The 26,362-nt window shown below is 39.5% G+C and overlaps 1 protein-coding gene across 1 annotated transcript in view; it reads right to left on the minus strand.

Moving 5' to 3' along the window:
* Positions 1-26,362, minus strand: part of LOC124777816 (NFX1-type zinc finger-containing protein 1-like) — a 279,974-nt gene that overhangs the window by 98,323 nt on the left and 155,289 nt on the right. Inside the window, exons 8-9 of the mRNA XM_047253337.1 lie at positions 11,757-12,036; positions 4,866-5,181 (exon numbers count right to left, since the gene is read on the minus strand). Coding sequence (XP_047109293.1) covers positions 4,866-5,181; positions 11,757-12,036 — 596 coding nt within the window. The remainder of the gene's footprint in view (positions 1-4,865; positions 5,182-11,756; positions 12,037-26,362) is intronic.

Consider the following 26,362-nt stretch of genomic DNA (forward strand, 5'->3'; position numbering starts at 1 on the left):
GCTCATTCAGGTTTTGGCTTCAACAGCTGTATCTCAGCATGCTGCTCTCACATCTGCAGTGACTTTTTGAGTGTTTGACAGTCAGAAAGAGGACTGGGATACAGAGTGCATTCCATAAGTAATGCGACCAATTTTTTTCTGACGCAACGCCACACCACAGCGTGTTGTAACCGGCTGTGCTAAGTGGAGAGGGGTGTTCGCTTCAAAACGCTCTTTGTCTCATTTGGCTGCAAGCTGCCGGAGAGTCAGGACTTGCATTTCCGTCAACCCCGTTTTGAGTTTATGTGACACAGCACAATGGATCATTCTGTAGAGAAATGGTACGCTACCAAATTTTGGGTTAAACTTGGGAAGTCCGCCACCGAAATGTTTCCATTACTTTAGCATGCCTTTGGGACTGATTGCTTGCCCAAATCACAAGTTTTCTGATGGCACAAGTCGTTTATGGATGGCCAAGAGGAGATCACCAACAAACCTCGCAGTGGACGGCCATCAACCGCACGAGTCGACGAAAATGTGACGCATGTGCGCAACTGTTTGCACTCTGACAGACGAGTGAGCCTACAATTGATAGCACAAACTCTAAACATGTCAAAAAGAACCGTTTACCGCATTGTGACTGAAGATTTAAACATGAGAAACGTGTGTGCCGAACTCGTTCCAAAAGTGTTGACCGACAACCACAAGCACATGCAAGTGCCTCAGTGCTGAGATATGTTGGAAATGTGTGAAAATGATCCTCATTTTTTAAACTCAGTTATCACTGGTGATGAATTGTGGATTTCTGAGTAAGACCCTGACACAAAAAGGAAGAGTTCAGAGTGGCACACCCCATTGTCACCCCGTCCCAAGAAGGCACGCATGAGCAAGTCCAGGATCAAAGCCACGCTCATTGTCTTCTTTGACGTCAGAGGCATTGTGCACCACCTAATTCGTACCTACCGGGACTGCAGTGAACTCAGATTGCTACTTGGAAGTGCTCATAAGACTGAAAAGTAGGGTCTCGGGCTGCCGAAGCGACATCAAGGACACGTGGAAAGTTCACCACAACAATGCGCCGAGTCACAGCGTCTTCATTGTCAACGAATTCCTGGCTAGGACCAAGACTCCATTTGTTCCCCGGCGTCCCTAGAGTCCTGGCCTGGCTCCCGCTGACTTTTTTTTGTTTCCTCGGTTAAAAGGAGTCATGAAAGGAAAACATTGGGACACGACTGAATGCATCTAGGTGCATGTTACATCAGCTCTAAAGGACATTTCAGAAAAGGAATTCCAGGATGTCTTCCAGGCATGGAAACACCGCCTCGAGAAGTTTATCAACGCAAGAGGGTGCTATTTTGAAAATTTTGGATTATTTGTACGTATATATTCTATAAATGATTTTTTAATGAATTTGGTCACATTACTTATGGAACGCACCTTGTATGTACTGCCAACAGCTGTGGTTGCACATTATGGCCTACGGTGTACAAGGTATGCAATGCACTGCTCAATTTCTGGCCAGTGCAGGTGCAAATATGTTTAGTTTGCTTGACAGTTTTTCCCAGATTCTAATATGGAGGACACAGACTACGACTTGTTAGTGGAACAGTTATATGTGCATTTTTGTTGTGGCAGTCACTTCCAGCCAAGCAGTGCACATGCCCTGTTTTTGGTTAATATAGAGCATTCATCACACAGTGTTCCAGTAAGCTTGTTGATGATCAGTGTCAGGAATGGATGACAAGAAATTAATTGTGTGCCAAACTAGGCCACTTTCTCAGATTGTGTGCAATGCTGTTGTACAGTGTGGCCCCCAGTGTTGTGTTCACAGAGATGTGTAGTGGCAGTCCCGCCACACTTGGCCCAGCCTGTAGTGCCTTTGGATGCCAACTCTTTCATCATCAGCATCAGTTCTGAAGCTGCTGGTCCTGTCGCTGTCAGTCCTCCTCTCAGCATCATTCCTGGCTGTGCCTAACTTCATGTTATTGCTCAGCTTGTTCGAGATGCCCGAGGACCTCGTTCCCTCCTGGTATCATCAAGTCCATCAGCAGCAATGTCCTTTTGTTCACCAGTTTTCTTGCTACTGGCCCTGTCCTGGCTAGCCCCCATGCCATCGCCAGCCCTATCAGTGCTGACACCAGCTGTCTAGACAGTCGTTGGCCCTACCATGGCTCGTACACTTGCCGCCGCCGCCGCCACCGCCACCACCACCACCACTTTTGCTTTGGTTGTCCCTGCTGGCATTGCTGTGGCTGTCCACACTGCCGCTCCTGTTGTTGCTGCTGACCCTTTGCCAGTCTCACCATCCCAGCTGGCACTGCCTATCATGTCGTGTGTTCTTCCGGGCCATGGGGTGCACCTGCTTGGAAGTTTCGCTGCAAGCCCTACCAGTGCTCGGTCTTCCCCGTCACCTCCTGAGACGGCCAGTCACCATTCCCCTACATGGATGTGGTACGCTTGTTCTATCGAGGTCATTTTCTTTTGCTGATTAGTGGTTCAGTTCTATATTTGCAGGTAAGTGGTGCTGAGTTTCTGGAAGTTATGCAATGTGTACGTACTTTTACTATTCTTGTGAATCGGATGTCATTGGTCCTACACTCCATGCTCAGCAGTCTTGTTCATTATAGGTTGCATTCTTGTTTAAATGTTCTGTATACTGTTTTCTTCTGTTCACTGCTTGCAGAATGCAAGGTTGTGCTAAAGTTGTTAGCCACATGTTGGTCATTTCCCAGGTATTTTTACATATTGGCTGACTGTAACGTTTCGTTCCAAATGTTTGGCCAGTCAGCACTGGCGGTTGTGGTGTGCCTCCTTCCTTGCATGCGGCACTTATTTGAGATGGTTGTTCCACCTCTTCTGGGGATGGAGGGAAATTGTGATGTATGCAGGGCTGTCCCCTGCACAGTTAGACCACCAGAATTCTATGTTTAGCGGGCAAGATTCAGCTCGTGCCTCACCTATGAAGCTGTTACTAAGGCAAGCTGTTACTGGACAAGGCAATGCAAGGCAATGTGTACAGGTGAGCCACAGTAGCCGCCAGAATGTTCGGAAGTGAGAAAATCACCACTATGTGGCGAGAGTCGAAGCACACAGCGCTACAATAATCAGGCACTATCTTATGTCCATGCAGTTATGTGCTCATGTGGTACCACCCCATGTCCTTCTGCAGGTGGCTACTCAGGTCTGCGCTCACCCCCAAGACAAGGCCAGACATGTCCCTGACTCTGACAGATCAAGTTTTGCTCCAAGTTTCTGCACTGCACCCTGCTGCCCATGGTCTCTGCCCACCCAGATGCCTCACCTGCAGCTAAGCTTACAACAGCCAACCCCAAGGCACTGTGCTGCCACTATCATCAGTGGCTGCCTACAAGCTCCTCACCTTGTATGACAGTATAGTTCTCTCTTCCCTGCTCCTTGAGGCATTTCCAGGATAGTAAATTTTCTGTTATCAAGTTAAGAACATATTCACTCTCAGAAGTGTACTTCGTTTAGTTTCTGTAATAAACTGTTGTGATTTCAAAGTGTGCATTTTGCTACATTCAGTCACATCACTCAGCAATGGATGGAACAGATATCTTTACCTGTTCCCAAGACATATGAGTCTTAACAGATGGGCAAATAGATGGGCAACAAGATGTAAATAAAAAATTTTTATGTGGTTAAATTACAAATTATCATTTTTTAATTCCTTTCCTTTATTTTTACTTCTGAGCCTTGCTTCTTGCCAAATTTTATAATTCTGGGTTAACGGGAAGTAATCCTACAGCTTTGACGTGTGAGTTTGTGAATATCAAAATATGTGATGTAAATAGCTGTTATCTTTTGATTGCAATTGCTTAGAAGCTTAATTTTTTTATAGCACCCAAGGATCATAGACTTTAGTACCTGTGGCACTTTGATACCTGTACCTGTTCCTGAGAAAATAGAGACCTTAGTTAACAGTCAGTCAGATACAGACAACAAAGTGATCCTACAAAGGCTCAATTTTTACTGACTGAGGTTTGGAAACATAAAAATGATGAACCCGTCACTCTGAGAACCTTTAAAATATCAATAATTCAAGAACAGTCTTAATCGCAATTCCTATTATTATTATTATTATTATTATTATACCGCCAATCAGTTTCAACCCGACGTAGGAGTCATCTTCTGGGCATTTACATAACAGGAGTGATATCACCAGCAGTCGACCAATGGTGTAAATGCCCAGAAGATGACCCCTACGTCGGGTTGAAACCGGTTGGCGGTATAATAATAATAATAATAATAATAATAATAATAATAAATGCGATTAAGACTGTTCTTGAATTATTGATTGATCATACTAATCGCTGCTTCTCTCCACAACCATGTTGTCCACTTTAAAATAATCTATGCAATAATTTGGGTGGGATTCCGAACAATATAAACCTTAAAACATTTTCCTCCCTCACCCAATTGTTATCTAGAACAATAGACAAATCATGGAGAAAACTGCCATCCTCTTGTGATGAATACTGAACCAGAATTCATCCACATTCAAATACAATAATAAAATTATCTATTTATATACTGATAAGATAAGATTGATTCCACAATATATTAGCAACCCATCGTTTCGTGGTCAGTTACGAAAGTCCATGACTGAATAACGACAATATTATAAAAAGGACAGATTACTGCTCTCCATACAGAGGACACACTGAATCACCAGAAACAGTGATCATAGGTGTGTGAGTTGTGTGGATGTGTGTACATTTTCTGTTTCAGTAGAAGGCTGTCGAGCCAAAAGCTTAATTTTTGTGCTGTTTGCAATTCAATGTCTCCTGTATATGGGGAGTAGCAATCTATCCCTTTCATAATTTTGTTGAGATATGTATATGTTTTAATTACTAATAACAACCAACCTCAAGATGATCTGGATCGTCAGCAGCGTGGCAGTTCCTCACACAGCTATGACCACAAAGAAGCCTGTCTTCACAAGGAAATGAACAATGCACGCTTTTAACATCTTGAAAGCAAAGTTTGTTAACTTTGTGATTGCAAGGTTCCAGAACAGCTTCCACTACTTCCTTGCATCTATACTTGTTAACATCCATATGACATGCTAAGGTCTTTACATGTTTACAAGGAAGCACCCTCTCCATAGGCGTCTCACAATCCCCACATTCTTGGAAACATTTTTTAAGACACTTGTGGCCCAACGGACACTGCTGTGGAATCCTGAATTTAAAAAAAGAAAACAATTTAAAGTACTAAGGAATAACTGAAAACCATCATCATAACAATCTGTTTATGGGATTCTCTGGTAATCTAGGACAAGCACAAGAAAACGCAATACACTCTCCATAGCAGCAATGAGTGTAAACATCAAAGTGTCTAAGAAACAGTAACTTACAACATTGTAAAAAATCAGATAATCTGTCTCACACAGCAATAAAAATATATCCCAAAAATATAACATATGATCCAGTTAAAATATTTAAATGTAATTTTGGGAAGAATAGAATGAAGATTTCTTTACTATTGAGAACCTAAAAATATCTGCCAATTTGTAGCTCAGTCATGACATTCTGTGATACTTCTGAGCCAGTGTTGTAGCTGGGATAAATTGGAATACAAACTTTGACTATTACTACAGCATGAGGAAAAGAACCCATTTCATTTACTGAAATGTGAGCTGAGAGAGAGTGTGACACTGGAGAAGAAAAGAGTGACTCAACTGTCAAATTACATCAGTAGGTTCTGTCAACAACTGAGAAGCATTAAAGGTAAGTCTGATACACTTACCACATACATCAATTTTGAGTAAACTATTACTGCTGTATGTAGTTGTTGAATGTAACTTTTTTTAGTAACATTTTAAAGTTGTTTGATATGCTGATGTTGCACGCACAATATATTTTCATAGAAACTCAAATTTAACAGCTAGTTGTTTACCCAAAGTACATGAAGTGTCATGATTTTCAGCATCTTTGTGATACTCCTGTGGGTCAAACAAAGCAATCATCACTTGTACTGTCCTTCTTTATTAGTCTCGTTTGACATGAGCCCTATACACCACTTTGGGTAAACAACTAGCTTTCAAATTTGTATTTCTATGACAGTTAAAATTATTTTAAAAAATGTACTATAAATACATGCAACATCAACTTATCAAAAAACTTTAAAACTTAAAATGTTACTGGAAGAAGGAAAAAAATCTACATCCAACAACTACAGATAGCAGTAATAGTTAACTCAAAGTCAATGTCTATATACAGCATCAGGCCATGTACTGATAAAGGCAATAAAGCCGAAGTAAGATTATATAACAAAATAAAATATTAAACAGCATCCAGTCTATTAATTCTCTGCATAATCTTCTACTCTGACATAATACATGCTGCAGGTCCCACAGTAAAGAAAATGTAGAGGTAATTTCAAGAGTACCCCACAAAAGTGTGTTGGAACCCTTGCTGTTCATGATATATACTAATAACCTGGCACATAATACAGGGTTATTACAAATGATTGAAGCGATTTCATAAATTCACTGTAGCTCCATTCATTGACATATGGTCATGACACACTACAAATACGTAGAAAAACTCAAAGTTTTGTTTGGCTGAAGCCGCACTTCAGGTTTCTGCCACCAGAGCGCTCGAGAGCGCAGTGAGACAAAGTGGCGACAGGAGCCGAGAAAGCGTATGTCGTGCTTGAAATGCACTCACATCAGTCAGTCATAACAGTGCAACGACACTTCAGGATGAAGTTCAACAAATATTCACCAAATGCTAACTCCATTCGCCGATGGTATGCGCAGTTTAAAGCTTCTGGATGCCTCTGTAATGGGAAATCAACGGGTCGGCCTGCAGTGAGCGAAGAAACGGTTGAACGCGTGCGGGCAAGTTTCATGCGTAGCCCGCGGAAGTCGACGAATAAAGCAAGCAGGGAGCTAAACGTACCACAGCCGACGGTTTGGAAAATCTTACGGAAAAGGCTAAAGCAGAAGCCTTACCGTTTACAATTGCTACAAGCCCTGACACCCGATGACAAAATCAAACGCTTTGAATTTTCGGCGCGGTTGCAACGGCTCATGGAAGAGGATGCGTTCAGTGCGAAACTTGTTTTCAGTGATGAAGCAACATTTTTTCTTAATGGTGAAGTGAACAGACACAATGTGCGAATCTGGGCGGTAGAGAATCCTCACGCATTCATGCAGCAAATTCGCAAGTCACCAAAAGTTAACGTGTTTTGTGCAATCTCACGGTTTAAAGTTTACGGCCCCTTTTTCTTCTGCGAAAAAAACGTTACAGGATACTTGTATCTGGACATGCTGAAAAATTGGCTCATGCCACAACTGGAGATCGACAGCGCCGACTTCATCTTTCAACAGGATGGTGCTCCACCGCACTTCCATCATGATGTTCGGCATTCCTTAAACAGGAGATTGGAAAACCGATGGATTGGTCGTGGTGGAGATCAGGATCAGCAATTCATGTCATGGCCTCCACGCTCTCCCGACTTAACCCCATGTGATTTCTTTCTGTGGGGTTATGTGAAAGATTCAGTGTTTAAACCTCCTCTACCAAGAAACGTGCCAGAACTGCGAGCTCGCATCAACTATGCTTTCGAACTCATTGATGGGGACATGCTGCGCCGAGTGTGGGAGGAACTTGATTATCGGCTTGATGTTTGCCGAATCACTAAAGGGGCACATATCGAACACTTGTGAATGCCTAAAAAAACTTTTTGAGTTTTTGTATGTGTGTGCAAAGCATTGTGAAAGTATCTCAAATAATAAAGTTATTGTAGAGCTGTGAAATCGCTTCAATCATTTGTAATAACCCTGTATTAATAGTAGCGTCAGGCTTTTTGCAACTGTTGCACTTCCCTATAATATAGTACTGTCTGCCACGTTTTGATTGGTGATAATATTGGTGATTTGTTTTAAATGTTCAGAATGTGAAATTGTGCACTTCACAAAATTTAAGAATGTGGTATCCTATGACTACAATATCAGCAAGTCATATTAATAGACGGATCTACAAGTAACAATGCATAAAAAATTTTGTGTGAGCCATCCTAGAAAAGTGTGTGGGACTTACATCGAGCAAAACTAACAAAGGACAGCACAAATCACCAAAGGTTTGTTTGACCCACAAGAGTAGTACTTAGATGGTGAAAACCATGACACTTAAAAAAAAAAAAAAAAAAAAAAAAAAATTATGCCAACTATCCTCAAAAGCCTATTTACAAGAAGCAGTATTAAGAGAGGAATCTAGAAATACACCACAACTGTAAGGTAACCCTTTGTAAGGCTAGTATCTGTGGGTGTTGTTAGTACATTTCCACCCATACAATGTTGAGCCACTGATTAATTTTTTTTTTTTTTTTTTTTTTTGCACAATTATGGAAAGGATAACCTTGGATCTTATAAATGTATATTAACTGTAGTTGTAACTGTTCTGTTTCATATGTGGTACAGAGCCTGGATGAGCTGTGGCAATAGTAGAGCCACCTGCTAGTGAGAACTGGGACCACTGCTGGACACCAAAGATGTGAAATTGGAGCCAGGCTTGGTAATTTGGTAATGTAAAAGATTACCTCCTTCCATGTAAATAGCAAGAAGGCATCAAAGGGAGCAAATTTTGATTTTCTCTGTAGACATGTTTTATAAGTACAATACCTGAAAAGGAAAAGCTTTTTCAAGTAAGTTTAGTGTAGAGAAAGTAAAAAAGCAGTGGAACAATTAGATGCTTTTGACTAAACACCATGATGTTCAGTGTAGAAGTTTAAACTGGAAAAGATACTCATGTCTAAGCAGCGTATTCCCTAATTTGATATGGGAAAAGTAATGATTATTTCTGAAGTTGCAATTTTTGAAAGTCGATAAATTTAATTAAAGAGATCACAATTTAAGGTCAAGCAAAAACTTTATGAACATAACTAAAAGAAAGCAGCCCGATAAAAAAGAAATTTTTAACGCAAAAATCTTAGGGTTGTTTGTTTTGTTTTTCATGGTGCAACTGGCTGTGCTGTAACATCTAGTATCAAAGGTAACACGAGAGCAGCTAACTCCACAATAACAAAAGAAAAATATTTTTTTTTTTATGAAGTTACTAGAAATCAATACCCTATTCTTCATATAAAATAAGAGTTGTAAAATGAGGATTTATTGGAATTGGTGTACCTCATAAGTAAAAGTAATAGCACCATAAGACCGTTACTAACGGAAAAAAATTCTTTCAAAGTAATTTTATTGATCTAACTACAATTCTAATTATCTCAACAGGAGTACCACATACCTATATATTAAAGTCATATAGGGGCAATATTACCATCAGATCGTGAGTCCTATAGGACTTAAGTTGTCACAGTTTATTTTAAGCAGTTGGAAGTAAAAGAAACGAAAAATATGATCTGATACATCTCCCCCACAATCACTCTTCTAGGGACTGTGAAGAGAAGATTAGACTAATTATGGTATGCACATAGGCATTTAAACAATCATCCTTCTTTCATAACATTCTGCTTGCAGTTCTTAGTTAAAGAAGTGAAGTGTGCAAATGAAACTATGATATTCGTTTGACCCCTGACTTCTATTACAAAATAAATAAACTAAGTATAAAATTTATATTTGTGTCGCTTATCACATAACCAAGAAACAGACATTCTACTCCTGAGATTACTTGAAATGATAGCACACTTCCACTCCATACATGACAGCAGGGGTTCTGTTTCATAAAGTTGCAAGATTATTCTTTGCAAGAGATAACTGATCAGATTCTTGGACTCTGTTTATTGCATTGTTGAAAATACCAATCTGTTGTTACCGGTAATATAGCATTTTGGTGAGGAACACTTCATAAAATTACATACACTGATGGGGAAAAAAAAAATGACAACACCGAAAAACAGTTAAGGCAAAGTAATGAAATTTCAGGAATATATCTGTCTAGGAAACATATGTAAGTGATCAACATTGAAGGATCACAGGTTACTTAATGTATGTGCGAGATAAGCCATTGCAAATGTGAAATGCTTGTACATTAATAAACAGTGTAACTGCCACAATGTTGACTGGAAGTATGTAAACATGCATGCATTCTGTTCTACAGGTGCAGGATGCCAGTTTGGGGGATGGAGAGCCACACATGTTGCACTTGCGTCAGTCAATACAGGAAAAGTTAATGCTGACTGTGGATGACGCTGAAGTTGTCATTCAATTATTTCCCATATGTGCACAACTGAAGGCAGATCTTGTGATCGAGGAGGCAAGGCAACATGTTGACACACTGTAGAACAGCGCTATGTGGGTAAGGATTATCATGCTGGAAATCACCCCTGGAATGCTATTCATGAATGGCAGCACAACGGATCAAACCACCAGACTGATGTACAAATTTGCAGTCATGGTGCGTGGGATACCCATGAGAGTGCTCCTGCTGTCATAAGAAATCGCATCGCAGACCTTAACTCCAGGTGTAGATCCAGGTTGCCTATCGTGCAGAGAAGTTGGTTGCAGGCCCTCAACTGACCTCCTCCTAAGTAACAAACGGTCATTACTGGCACCAAGGGAGAACCAGCATTCATCAGAAAACACAAAAGACCTCCATCATGCCCTCCAATGAGCACTCGCTTGACAGAACTGAAGTCACAAATGGTGGTGGTTTGGGGTCAGTGGAATGCACGCTGCAGGGCATCTGTCTTTGAGTTCTCCACAAAGTAACCGATTTGTAACAGTTTGTTGTGTCACTGTGGTGCCAACTGCTGCTCAAAAAATTCCTGCAGCAGATGCAGAACAATGCGCCAGAGCCATACACTGAACACAATGGTTTTCCCCTCTTTTCAGGGCCATGTAGCCATCCGAAGTTCAGTCTTCTTGCGACTGTACACTCCCATGACCACTGCTGCTAGCAATCCTGTACAGTGGCTACAGTCCTGCCAAGTCTTTCTGCAATATTGCAGAAGGAACAGCCAGCTTCCTGTAGCCCTATTACATGAACTGGTTCAAACTCAGTGAGGTGCTGAAAATGATGTCTTTGTCACCTTAAAAGCATTCTTGATTAACATCAATTCATCACATATAATCTCAAAGGTAACTAAAGGACAGAAGGAAGATTAGGTTTAACGTCCTGTCAATATTAATGTTATTAGAGATGGAGCATGAGCTCAGAATATTTCCACAATGGGGAAGGAAACTGGTCAAGCCCTTTCAAAGGAACCATCCTTGCATATGCATTTGATTTGGAGAAATCATGGAAAACCTAAATCTGCATGGCTGCACATAGGTTTGAACCATCGTCCTCCTGAATGTTAGTCCAGTGTGCTAACCACTGTGCTACCTCACTCAGTCAAAGGTAACTAACTCTCATGACCATTATAGTGTGTATTTAAGGCAAATCTGATTTACATCCTCATAGTGGCATTGCTAGTACCACTCTTATGCAACTGACATGAAATTTTAATAGACATCATCTTTCAGACTTAGAAACATGCATAGCAACTTCTGTTTATGCCAAATGACTCCTTTTTGGTGCTGCGATTTTTTTTTCCATCAGTATATTTTTTAAGTTTAAGTGATGGAGATTTCACATGAAAGAAAGTTCAGTCTAAACTAATGCATGTATACCTAACTTTTAGCTCTTCTGCATAATACAAATAAAACAAAAATAAAACAAGAGAATGCATCCATACGACCATGTTCAAAGACTAGCATCTTTCAACAACTGTTAAACATAATGCATTATATTCAAATCGCACTTGTACCCCAAAACTTGTGACTAACTGTGATTATGCTTTAAAGGTCTTACCTTTCACATGGAAAGTAGCATTTGTAATTTTCATGGAATCTGTTCCTTACATGACACACACTCTGACATTTGTGGCCACAAGTAAGTTCGGCCTCACAAGGAAGGCTGCAACCTCCTTCAGGAACAGCCTTGAAGTCTGCTGCTGAGGCCACCTTTGTTTCCTCACTTGGATGTACCTGACATTTTAATGTCAGATGAGAACCAATTGCATCTTGTTTCACGAGTGTTTCATTTATTTGTGGCCATATTTTGCTGCTCCTGGTTAGGTTTTCCATGTTACCTATGTGTCAGGAACAACATAAATCAAATTATACCTGCAGTTTACAATCACCACAAAGCAAAGTCTTTTTGCATTTGATCACCTATGCAGTGTGAAAATGTTCTTGGGATGCTAAACAAAAGGTACTGAAAACTTTTTACAAAATGACCTTTTTTATTTATTTCACTGAATTTTTAGTTCGTCTACATTATCAATATGATGTTTTCCGCTTTGTGGAGATAAATTTTTATTGATGCTACCTGGCTTGTATCCAACAGACCTTCCAAAGATTAGATGTATTACCTTTTTAAATATAACACTATTTCAATGAAATTTTAAGTAATAGATTATTATTCTTACTTGATGTAAATAAAGCTAGAGGCTTTTTGTTCTAATCTCAACAATCATTCAAATATGGACTGATGAAATTTCTACAATTAACAACTCATAATGATGCTGCAAAATCCTCCTGTCTATTGTCATAACCACTAAACACATGCATATTGCACAAAACAAAATTAAACACTCATCTCAGTGGTCACTGGATTTACTAATTAAGTTCAGAGTGGGGATCTGGTTACAGAGATTTTAGTCATGCAATGTTACGGGTATCTAGGTGGGCTAATCAACTGCCTAGAATTGCTACAAGGTAAGTGGAATATAATGCATGGCTGAATGCTAGCAGCCCCAGGGCTCAAGCAGCGCAGTAGCCAGCCCGGATAGTTGAATGTTATTGCCAGCCGGGTGCAGAGACAGCGAACGCATTGCCAGAAACGGGTAAAACCCAAAGCTGGGAATTTGAAAGGCTGATGCTCGCATTGCTTTTGTGCAAAATATGCTCCAGGAAATGGCGGAGTGTCAGACAATCTTAAGGACGGCCAAGTTACACCTCTCTGAGATTTGACAATAAGTCACATCAAATACTAATGCAAATCTAAATACATCTGCGGTATCAGAAAAATTAAGTGCATCCAATGGCACAATATCATCTCAATGTCTTTAAAACTAACGGAAGTTAATATCTCACAGCAAATAAACATTTTCACAATGACCCTTTGAATTAACAACTTCTAATCACTTCATGCAATATCAACAAATGTCATCTCAGCAGGCACCATTGCACTATAGCTATCATCCCTGAAAGCTACATATCTGTATCTATTTTATATATTGAATCACAACATCTTTTGCATTATGCAAAAGTTTGTTACAACATCACATTCTCCACATTTGCACAGCAAATGAATGCAGCATGAATGCCTCATATTTTTTCATACTTGTGTTTTTATTTAATTAATGATTTACTATTGTAACAGTAACAGTATTTAAATGTTGGTTGTAAGTGCTATTAAAAAACTGTGCTAATTTAAAAGTGGTCAATCACGTGTGTTAGCAGACACCAAATTGAAAAGAGAACCAAAAGACACCTCTGTCAAAAAGACACAAATAATTGTTTGAATAATATACAGTGATAATCTGTAGTCATTTCATGTGAATGACATGGGCAAGAATACTGGTTTGTTTATTTATAAACCAACTCTACTTATTTTTGTAAATGAGCTAAATGTAACTGAATGTTTATAACATTTCTTTTATTTAAATGTTGTTGTAATAGCTTAGTGCAGGAAATTGGTCATGTTCAATTAAATCATGGCTCTAGAGCTTATGAATAATGTATTTTTGGTGGGGACAGCCATCAGCCAATGGAAGGGCAGAGATAGCCGAACACTACGGGAATCAAGTGGAGACCAGGACTCTTGACTCTAGAGCTCAAGGCAGTGATTTGGGACACTTTGTGGCAATTTCTGGAAGAAGGCAGACCTGTGTAGAGTGATGTGCACAATTTAGTCATACAGTTGATTGTTCATTGGTGGTGAATGGCTGCTATAATACTCTAACTTTTGAAGAGACTTTTTATTTTGAGAGGTCTGAATGTGTTCCAGAGTAGGACTCTCAACTTTTGCCGCTTGATTTTTCAAACTGAGAATAGACACAGCATGAGTTACTATTCTTCATATCACGTATTTTAATTTGTGAGATCACATTGAACTCTGAATTATTTTGAGCTGGAGTATCTTTTGTGAGTGTTTGATGACTATTTGGTTTTTGGATTTTGCTGCCATTCTCACAATGCTATCAATGCAACTTTATTCCATTTGAGAAAGATAATTTCTATCTATATTTTGACTGAATATTGTAGCACCTCTTCCTATTTACTTGAAAAGTCCTTTTTTGAATAATTCTCTATCATCAATTACAGACATTAGAACACAAGCCTTTTATTACATTATTCTTCTATCTCTTCTTTTGTCTTTCTGTTGTTGTTGTGTGGTCTTCAGTCCTGAGACTGGTTTGATGCAGCTCTCCATGCTACTCTATCCTGTGCAAGCTTCTTCATCTCCCAGTACCTACTGCAACCTACATCCTTCTGAATCTGCTTAGTGTATTGATCTCTTGGTCTCCCTCTACGATTTTTACCCTCCACGCTGCCCTCCAATGCTAAATTTGTGATCCCTTGATGCTTCAAAACATGTCCTACCAACCGATCCCTTCTTCTAGTCAAGTTGTGCCACAAACTACTCTTCTCCCCAATCCTATTCAATACCTCCTCATTAGTTACGTGATCTACCCACCTTATCTGCAGCATTCTTCTGTAGCACCACATTTCGAAAGCTTCTATTCTCTTCTTGTCCAAACTGGTTATCGTCCATGTTTCACTTCCATACATGGCTACACTCCATACAAATACTTTCAGAAACGACTTCCTGACACTTAAATCTATACTCAATGTTAACAAATTTCTCTTCTTCAGAAACGATTTTCTTGCCATTGCCAGTCTACATTTTATATCCTCTCTACTTCGACCATCATCAGTTATTTTACTCCCTAAATAGCAAAACTCCTTTACTACTTTAAGTGTCTCATTTCCTAATCTAATCCCCTCAGCATCACCCGATTTAATTTGACTACATTCCATTATCCTCGTTTTGCTTTTGTTGATGTTCATCTTATATCCTCCTTTCAAGACACTGTCCATTCCGTTCAACTGCTCTTCCAAGTCCTTTGCTGTCTCTGACAGAATTACAATGTCATCGGCGAACCTCAAAGTTTTTACTTCTTCTCCATGAATTTTAATACCTACTCCGAACTTTTCTTTTGTTTCCTTTACTGCTTGCTCAATATACAGATTGAATAACATCGGGGAGAGGTTACAACCCTGTCTCACTCCTTTCCCAACCACTGCTTCCCTTTCATGCCCCTCAACTCTTATAACTGCCATCTGGTTTCTGTACAAATTGTAAATAGCCTTTCGCTCCCTGTATTTTACCCCTGCCACCTTCAGAATTTGAAAGAGAGTATTCCAGTTAATGTTGTCAAAAGCTTTCTCTAAGTCTACAAATGCTAGAAACGTAGGTTTGCCTTTTCTTAATCTTTCTTCTAAGATAAGTCGTAAGGTTAGTATTGCCTCACGTGTTCCAACATTTCTACGGAATCCAAACTGATCTTCCCCAAGGTCCACTTCTACCAGTTTTTCCATTCGTCTGTAAAGAATTCGAGTTAGTATTTTGCAGCTGTGGCTTATTAAACTGATAGTTCGGTAATTTTCACATCTGTCAACACCTGCTTTCTTTGGGATTGGAATTATTACATTCTTCTTGAAGTCTGTGGGTATTTCGCCTGTCTCATACATCTTGCTCACCAGATGGTAGAGTTTTGTCACGACTGGCTCTCCCCCAAGGCCATCAGTAGTTCTAATGGAATGTTGTCTACTCCCGGGGCCTTGTTTCGACTCAGGTCTTTCAGTGCTCTGTCAAACTCTTCACGCAGTATCTTATCTCCCATTTCATCTTCATCTACATCCTCTTCCATTTCCATAATATTGTCCTCAAGTACATCGCCCTTGTATAAACCTTCTATATACTCCTTCCACCTTTCTGCCTTCCCTTCTGTGCTTAGAACTGGGTTGCCATCTGAGCTCTTGATATTCATACAAGTGGTTCTCTTCTCTCCAAAGGTCTCTTTAATTTTCCTGTAGGCAGTATCTATCTTACCCCTGGTGAGACAAGCCTCTACATCCTTACATTTGTCCTCTAGCCATCCCTGCTTAGCCATTTTGCACTTCCTGTCGATCTCATTTTTGAGACGTTTGTATTCCTTTTTGCCTGCTTCATTTACTGCATTTTTATATTTTCTCCTTTCATCAATTAAATTCAATATTTCTTCTGTTACCCAAGGATTTCTATTAGCCCTCGTCTTTTTACCTACTTGATCCTCTGCTGCCTTCACTACTTCATCCCTTAGAGCTACCCATTCTTCTTCTACTGTATTTCTTTCCCCCATTCCTGTCAATTGTTCCCTTATGCTCTCCCTGAAACTCTGTACAATCTCTGGTTCTTTCAGTTTATCCAGGTCCCATCTCCTTAAATTCCCGCCTTTTTGCAGTTTCTTCGGTTTCAATCTGCAGTTCATAACCAATAGATTGTGGTCAGAATCCACATCTGCCCTGGAAATGTCTTACAATTTAAAACCTGGTTCCTAAATCTCTGTCTTACCATTATGTAATCTATCTGATACCTTTTAGTATCTCCAGGATTCTTCCAGGTATACAACCTTCTTTCATGATTCTTGAACCAAATGTTAGCTATGATTAAGTTATGCTCTGTGCAAAATTCTACAAGGCGGCTTCCTCTTTCATTTCTTCCCCCCAATCCATATTCACCTACTATGTTTCCTTCTCTCCCTTTTCCTACTGACGAATTCCAGTCACCCATGACTATTAAATTTTCGTCTCCCTTCACTACCTGAATAATTTCTTTTATCTCGTCATACATTTCATCAATTTCTTCATCATTTGCAGAGCTAGTTGGCATATAAACTTGTACTACTGTAGCAGGCATGGGCTTTGTGTCTATCTTGGCCACAATAATGCGTTCACTATGCTGTTTGTAGTAGCTAACCCGCACTCCTATTTTTTAATTCATTATTAAACCTACTCCTGCATTACCCCTATTTGATTTTGTATTTATAACCCTGTAATCACCTGACCAAAAGTCTTGTTCCTCCTGCCACCGAACTTCACTAATTCCCACTATATCTAACTTTAACCTATCCATTTCCCTTTTTAAATTTTCTAACCTACCTGCCCGATTAAGGGATCTGACATTCCACGCTCCGATCCGTAGAATGCCAGTTTTCTTTCTCCTGATAACGACGTCCTCTTGAGTAGTCCCCACCCGGAGATCCGAATGGGGGACTATTTTACCTCCAGAATATTTTACCCAAGAGGACGCCATCATCATTTAATCATACAGTAAAGTTGCATGTCTTTCTGTATATTTTATTAATTTGCAATTCCAGCACATAGATTGGCTATTTGACTGCAGGATTACAGTAACAGTGTGTTATTTGCTGTGAATGAGCTACAGGGCATGAAAGTAGATGTGTGCGGCTTGACTATATGACTACATTGAGTTATCCTTTTTAAAACAGAGCTGTGCTTAGTGCAAGCACCTACAGGATGAGTAACCGCAGGTGAAGATGCACCTGGTTCGCTCATTTGGACTACTGTTTGGAAGAGCAACTACAACGGCAGTAAACATTGGGTAATGTCACAGTCACCAAAAAGTGGATAATTTTTGGCAGTGTCTGTCTGCGTTCCTAGTAGAGTATTAAAATCTTGAGCTTACTTGACAGGACAACTTCACCTAAACCCAGTTAAAACCCAACTGTGCATTTTCTATATTAAGCTTATCAATGATGGATGTTTCAGAACCTGTGGCTGTTTATTCAACGTAAATAAATAAAACTGCAACCAGTCACTTTTTTTAAATAGTTATTTATTCCATGAACCGATTTTTGAACCGTTCCGGGCCCATCTTCAGATGGTGTACAGGAGGTTACATAGGTTTGAAACAGCTATGTATTTATATTTTTATATTAATCAAAGACAGGTACATCGTAAACTCAGTGTCTGCTACACTATATCCAAACTATTTAGGAGTCACGTACGATAAGATCTTGACAGACAAGCAACATTCTAATAACACAAGGCTGAAAGCAGACACAAGAAATAACATCCATAGGAAGATAATTGGTATTGGTGCTCTTGGAGACAATCTTTAAGATGACAAAATTCATATGCCATGTCTGACACAGGTCATGTCCAAGCGATTGGGAAATTTGTGCAGGCTTATTACTGGATTGACTGTAAAATATTGTGAGTTGTTAGGCCCCATCACATTACTCTTAAAACTTCATGAATGCTCGACATTTGAACTACTTAGCTGGGCTCTTTTAGAGGACTCTATATGTCTTCACAGGTGGCTGAACACCATCTAAACGAAATGTTGCATCCTATGAAAGGCTGTGTTCCCATGCTTTATAAGAAGTGGAGTTACTAGGTAAAATCCTTCAGTCTCCCATTGCCTAGTCATAATCATTCTGTAAATATGGATAGTAAATAGTAAAAGGGTAGATGGGGTGGGATTGTTATCAAAATATTACCGTTGTGCCACTTCAGTGGCTTTCTGATAGTTGTTTATATTCTTTGCACATTGTGGCTGGTTATTTTCATCCTTGATGGTGCATAGCCACAAACACTTTTGAACCCGTGCTCATTCTTTGAAACAAACTCCTTCCCAAACTTTCCTTTTACAAACGCTACTTTCTAGCAATTAGACAATGGAAAATCCTGGATGAAATGTAACAATATTATAAAAAGGATAGTCGCTACTCAACATATAGCAGAGATACTGAGCCAAGACAAAAAGACTGCCTACACACACACACACACACACACACACACACACACACACACACACACACACGCAACTCACACAAAAATGACCAGTCTCTGGCAGCTGAAGCCGCACTACGAGCAGCAGCAGCAGTGCATGATGGGAGAGGCAACTGGATGGGGGTAAGGAGGAGTCTGCAATGGGGAGGGGGAGGGATAGCATGAGTAGGGGTGGGGATGGTGATGTGCTGCTGGAGAGCACACAGGAACAAGGTGGAAGAGGGTAGGGCAGCTATGTGTAGTCGGGAGGTTAAACACAGGGCGGTGGAGAGGTGGGGAAGGGGGGGACAGCGGAAAAGGAGAGAAGTAAAAGGGCTTGGTGCGTTGGTGGAATACAGGGAACAGGGAAGGGGCTAGATGGGTAAAGAAAATGACTAAGGTTGTGGCAAGGAGGATTACAGGAATGTAGACTATATTGCAGGGAGAGTTCCCACCTGTGCAATTCGGAAAAGCTGGTGTTGGTGGGAAGCATCCATATGGCACAGGCTGTGAAGCAGTCACTGAAATGAAGAACGCTGTGTTGGATGGCATGCTACGCAACAGGGTGGTCCAGCTGTTTCTTGGCCACAGTTTGTTGGTGCCCATTCACGAGGACAGATAGCTTTTTGGTTGTCATGGCCACATAGAATGCAGCATCATGGTTGCAGCTTAGCTTGTAGATCAGTTCAGTTCAGTACATTGTCTTCCTGTTTTCATGCTTAATCTATGTTCACTTTTTGATGGTTTGTCCCTTGGGCCCTCTTACCACTAAATCTGAAGGGGGTGCAATGGGGAGAGGAAAGGTATGTGGCAGCATTGCTCATTTTCATCACTGATATTTAATTTATATATTGATGAATTACATCAATGTTTGTCATGTTGTTTGTCATGGACAGAAAGGCTGCGTGATATGGTTTGCTGAGTACACAGTACCAGCTGCCGAAAGTGAATACGAATTCGAGTTGAGTGGTTAATGAAATAGAATAAGTTATATGACAGTTACAGCAAATATAAACAAACAAAAAAGTAATGGTTTGCGTAGGCAGACACGCTGGACAGTTAAATGTCAAATTTGATCTAGAGACTCTTGAAGAGGTTGGTAAATATTTTGTTTCTGGAGCAGAGCAGGTAATGAAGAAAGATGAAAGATATATACAATAGCACAGATTTTAACAAGGAGGAGGAGTTTTTTTATAAAAATAAATAGTCCAGCTCCATAGCTGAGTTCTCAGCTTAGATGGCTACCGTGCAGAGGACCCAAGTTCGATTCCAGGTACTGCCAAGGATTTTTCCTTGATGGAAGGACATACGGGTTGCAATCAGCCTTGCGATGCCATCTGAGGAGCCACTTGATGAGAAGTAGAGGTTCCAAGGTCTGGTAAGTCAGCAACATGGCTGGAAGAGTGCTATGCTGACAACATGCCCCTCAAATAGTGGAATACTGCATCTGAATGACACTGGATGGGAGAGGATGACACAGCAGCTGGTCAAAATCTCTTGGGCCACCAGGACCTGGACACAGAGCTTATTTACTTTCTTTTTTTGAGAAATGAAATGGCTGCTGACATCCAGAAATATAAATATTGAGGCCAGAAAACATTCAGAAAAACAAAGTTTTGTTCTGATGCAAAATAAGAAGTTCCTGATAACTAATGATTAGCGGAGAGGGGGATTGGGGAGCGGGGTTATTACACAACAACAACTTTTCTCTTTCCTCTTGGCTGAGAACATCACAGTTTTTAAACACTGATAATTTATATGAAATAATATTCACATAATTAACAAACTTTGAAATATTAGGTAGTTTAAAATTTGTGATTTATAAAGACTCAATAAAAAAAAAATTCCAATGCTAGAATAAAAACACAGAATATCCTGAAATTCCCTGAGATTACGCAGATTTTACCAGGTAAAATGTAAATTTCTTGAGAAATCCACATTTTACAGGAGAATCGACACCCCGACTAACAGAGCTACTTATGTCCATCTTTGGTTTGTTCCACACTATAACATTTCCAACAAGTACAGAAGAACACAGGGCAACAAGACTAGCAAATTTATTTCTAATGTCCTAGTGTTTCTGCCCTTGATGGTTAAATAGCAGCAATGAAGCCGCCCCAATAATCAGGTTTATCTAAAGAGGTGAAAGTAGTTTCACATAATCACAAATACGTATTCAGATACACCATTCAGAGAGAATTTATAGCACAAATTAAGGTAAAAACTTTACTACAGACATATAACAAATGAAAATTCGATTACTAAAAATATTTCTACAACACACTGAACCCAAGTTTCATTGCAGGGTATAAGAAAATAATACATGTATAACATTTGGGATCCAAGTCTCATGTGCCCGTGGAAAAAGAGACCTTTATTTAACACTGAGGGCTAGCTCTTACCAAGACTCAAAGGTGCACTGTTGTTGTTTTGGTCTTCAGTCCAGAGACTGGTTTGATGCAGCTCTCCATGTTACTCCTGTGCAAGCTTCTTCATCTCCCAGTACCTACTGCAACCTACATCCTTCTGAATCTGCTTGGTGTATTCAGTTTTTGGTGCCCCTCTATGATTTTTACCCTCCATGCTGCCCTCCAATACTAAACTGGTGATCCCTTGATGCCTCAGAACATGTCCTACCAACTAATCCTTTCTTCTAGTCAAGTTGTGCCACAAATTTCTCTTCTCCCCAATTCTATTCAATACCTTCTCAGTAGTTCAAGTGGTCTAGCCATCTAATCTTCAGGTGTTTTCTGTAGCACCACATTTTGAAAGCTTCTATTCTCTTCTTGTCTAAACTATTTATCTTCCATGTTTCACTTCCATACGTGGCTACACTCAACTCAAATACTTTCAGAAACGAATTCCTGACATTTAAATCTACACTCGATGTTAACAAATTTCTCTTCTTCAGAAACGTTTTCCTTACCATTGCCAGTCTACATTTTATATCCTCTCTACTTCGACCATCATCAGTTATTTTGCTCCCCAAATAGCAAAACTCCTTTACTACTTCAAGTGTCTCATTTCCTAATCTAATTCCCTCAGCATCGCCTGATTTAATTCGACCACATTCCATTATCCTCACTTTGCTATTGTTGATGTTCATCTTATATCCTCCTTTCAAGACAATGTCCATTCTGTTCAACTGCTCTTCCAGGTCATTCGCCATCTCTGACAGAATTACAATGTCATCGGTGAACCTCAAAGTTTTTATTTCTTCTCCGTGGATTTTAAGTCCTACTCCGAATTTTTCTTTTGTTTCCTTTACTGCTTGCTCAATATATAGATTGAATAACATCGGGGATAGGCTACAACCCTGTCTCACTCCTTTCCCAACCACTGCTTCCCTTTCATGCCCCTCGACTTTTAGAACTGCCATCTGGTTTCTGTACAAATTGTAAATAGCCTTTCACTCCCTGTATTTTACCCCTGCCACCTTCAGAATTTGAAAGAGAGTATTCCAGTCAACATTGTCAAGAGCTTTCTCTAAGTCCACAAATTCTAGAAACATGGGTTTGCCTTTCCTTAACCTATCTTCTAAGATAAGTCATAGGGTCAGTATTGCCATATGTGTTCCAACATTTCTATGGAATCCAAACTGATCTTCCCCGAGGTCAGCTTCTAACAGGTTTTCCATTCGTCTGTAAAAAATTCATGTTAGTATTTTGCAGCTGTGACTTAGTAAACTGATAGTTCGGTAATTTTACATCTGTCAACACCTGCTTTCTTTGGGATTGGTACACTACAAGCAGTATTTCATAAACATTCACCATGTCAAAAAAATTGGCCAGGTGCATGTAGGACTAACACACTGATGGTTCCATACAAATATAATTATGTATAAAGACAGTTCATCATTCTGGAAATTTAGAATCTTGACAATTTTTGCCTGTTGTCAACATTCATACTGGAAAGAAATTGGTCCCAGGGTTTCCAAGACTTCCGCGAATATTTCAATTTCAAGTCTGACACAGGACCAAAAAAAATATCTTTCTGGTGGGGTATACTTACAGATTAACACTTTTCTGATTTTTTCCATTCTTGTATTGTGAAACCTTACTTCTTGCAGAATTTCATAATTTTACATCAACGGCAAGTATCCTATAGGTTTTAATGAGTCATTCTGAGAGTATCAAAATATGTGACGTAAATGGCCATTTCTTTTGGTTACAGTAAGTAGCAGTCTATCTTTCCCTACACTGTTGAAATTTCAACATGATTTGCCAACCAGTTCCTGAGAAAAAAAAGTTTTTTACAATTGGACAGACAGACAGATGGACAATAAAGTGATCCTACAAGGATTCCGTTTTTACTGATTTGAGGTCCAGAAGCCTAAAAAAAGGGCAGAAAACATGCAATATGCAGAAAAAATTCAAAATTTTAAGAACAAAGCACAGATAATTTGGAGTGTTATGAAGCATGGAATGAATAAATTAAGTATGGCAAATGATACTCAAACTCCCAGATGAAAGTAGTATTGATATGTGATGTTAGTTTGCAATCAGTCCCCACTAACCTCAATGAATTCTTCTTAACAATAGTTAAAAACTAAGAGATAAAAACTGATAACTGATTGCAGCACCATTAAATTTACTGAGACTCAGGAATTGTATTCTACATCAAAGGACATCAAATTTTGGCAAGTTAGCTAGTCAGAGATATCACAAAAATCATAAGGCCAATGTACAGCAATTACTCTTCTTGTTATTATGGCATTTCAACCATTGTAATAAAACAATGTGCTGACTTGATAGTGTCCCTACGAGTTACCTTCGTAATAATTAAATAAAATAAGTCACTGTGTAATTCCTAAAGTCTGAAATAAGCATTAGTAACACCAATTTATAAAAGGAGTGATAGCCAACATTATACCGAACTACCGTTCTGACACTAATCTTTTTAACAGCAGTTCAGTTTGGCTTCTGTAAGGTAGACATTCCAGAAAAATCAATATACTATCTCCCACCAATCTCAGTAGATGTAGAATTTGGCACAAAAATTACCCAGTGGGCATGTTCTGTGATCTTGTCAAGATCTTCCATTCTTAGTTAGTTAATTTGCTTGTTTAATGTTCCAAGGATCATTTGTAGGATTAATTATAATGGCGTGTACAGTGTCCAATATTTATGCAGACACCAGCTTACTCTCATAGCTGACTGAATGTATGGTTCATCTCTCTGTCTAGTTGGGGATGCTTTTATGGACCGGATAGCATGTGTACTGTTGTCTTCATTATTGGATTTGTTTACGTATATGTTACCTCAGAAGCACCCATCACATTTCTGTTTCATATCTCAGGAGAATGAGGGCAATATACAATGCATTGCTGGAGTGCACCAAACCACTTATATCTGACCACCTGACATAGCGAGCCCATGACTGTCGCGACTACGTGGCACTCGCGTCTTCTATAGAATTCATGCAAGCTATTATTTAATGTAAAATTGTTAATTGTTTGGCAAATTTTCTTTTTGTCACTCAATAAGAAAATCAGTCTGTGTCACACCACTGGTGAAAATAGGGGGTTGGGCCAAATTATGGAAACACCACAAGAAATGCAAGATTGAATATAAATGCAGATCCTGGCCAAAGTTGCAGGTTGCACTGTCGTATTTAACAATGAACAGCACCCATGTAATGTCCTCAAGGTATTGAAAGTGTCAGTCATAATCAGAGCAGTGTTCTGTGCAGTTGTGAGTGCGGTATTCAGAGCTAAGTGAATTTGAACATGGGCTGTGTTTCAAGACAATAGGTTTCCTATTCACACAGCTCACACTGCCCAGGGTTTAGTGAGCACAAGGATGAACTGTCATCTAGCCTGCCACACAGTCACCAGATCTCAATATCACTGATGTCTTCTACTTTGGAGAGGAGAATGCCTGGTCAATATCCATCTCCATCATCGTTAAGTGAACTTGTCACCATTTTGTGGGAAGAATGGTAATATTTTCCCATGAAAGCCGTACAGGATTTGTATTTATATGCACTGAGATGACTAGAAGCTATTTGAGTGCCACTGAGTTTCCTATATTGTATCAGGCATGATAATGTGTTATGCTGTGCTTTTAGTGTTTCCACATTTTGTCCACCCCTTGTACATCCTTTGTGCAATTGGCATGAAATAAATATTTATGTTGACTTCAGCAGCAGTGCAATATTAGGGTTATTTGAGTTTGATGTTTTGTAATACACCTCTGTGGACGACTAGAGGTTTATTCTAGGCTGCAATGCCTGCTGAAATTTCTTCAAGATTATTTTTTTGAGAGAAGAGTGATGACAGCTGCTTTAAATACCACATAAGAGGAAATCTTTCTTCTTCAGGCAAGTTTACTGTAGATTCCCCCCTCCCCCCCCCCTCTCTTGGAGGGGGGGGGGGATAGGAGGGAGGTTATATAATTTTTTTTTTTTTTTTTTTTTTTTTTTTTTTTTTTTTTTTTTTTTTTTTTTTTTTTTAATTTCTGCCCTGCCTGCATTTCTCTCTCCAAATTTTGCCCTGTCGTACTGAAAAAGGTGAACCTACATGATCTTAACATAACATCCAAGCCAAGAAACGAAGTCAAAACCATAAGTTTGAAATTACACCAGGTCAGAATATCACATAAGTGGGATCTGTTCTGTGACAGGACTACATATCAATGCATTACTACACATGTGGCTGTTAACTAGGACAATGAGTAGAAAGGATAAAGCACAAGAAAGCAGGAAGACAATGTTTGCACCTGACGTCGTCACTACCACGTGCACTGTCGTAGCCTCTGATGCTGCCATTGCTATCCTATCACAACTACATCAACCATCACTGCTGCTTCCGTTAAAAGCAGGTGTCTTTGCTGCCACTGTCACCTCCCACTGCAGCAGCTGCCTGTATTACTGCATTGCAGCCTAATGTTCGAGTGCAGGCTCCAACAATTACTTATCGATCTGGTGAGTTGCACTGATTTTAAGTGTTGGATGTAATAGAAAGAGAAAAGTATTGATATTTTTTTGTAAATGACTGTGTAAGAGTACATATGACAAAGAGCACTGACACTGGTTAAACACTAGTATATGGTAGTATATGTTAGTATATGTTGAGCCGAAATACAATATACATGATTGAGGAAGGTATCAATGAATCATTAATGGAATTGTTGCAACAATTTAGATTAAGTAGATTAAACCAAGTGCAAATACCTTAATGAACATAAACAGAATGTAGAAGATGCAATATGGAACATCCAGGCGACTTCTGTATGAATATAGCCAGGTCACTGGAGAGAATGGAACCTCGTGGCAAACAGCAGTATGAGAATAAATTTACAGCAGTAATAAATGTGTTAACATGTTTGGGGACATAATTTTTTGTCTGTAGCAGATGAGAGGACAAGAAAATTACAATATTCTGAGAATGTTTTGAATGAAGTACTACGCCTTAGCACCAGACTGGCTCCACTACAAAGTGTAGATCAGAAAGTATGGGGCAAACTTGTGATGGCAAAGGTGTGAAATGTATAAGTCTAAAAGGAGACTATGTTGAAAAATAAAAAAGGTTTACCCCAAACACTTAAGTAGTTCTCATTTTTGCACAGACTT

The sequence above is a fragment of the Schistocerca piceifrons genome, chromosome 2, assembly GCF_021461385.2.
Source record: "Schistocerca piceifrons isolate TAMUIC-IGC-003096 chromosome 2, iqSchPice1.1, whole genome shotgun sequence".
In the NCBI taxonomy this organism is placed as follows: Eukaryota; Metazoa; Arthropoda; class Insecta; order Orthoptera; family Acrididae; genus Schistocerca; species Schistocerca piceifrons.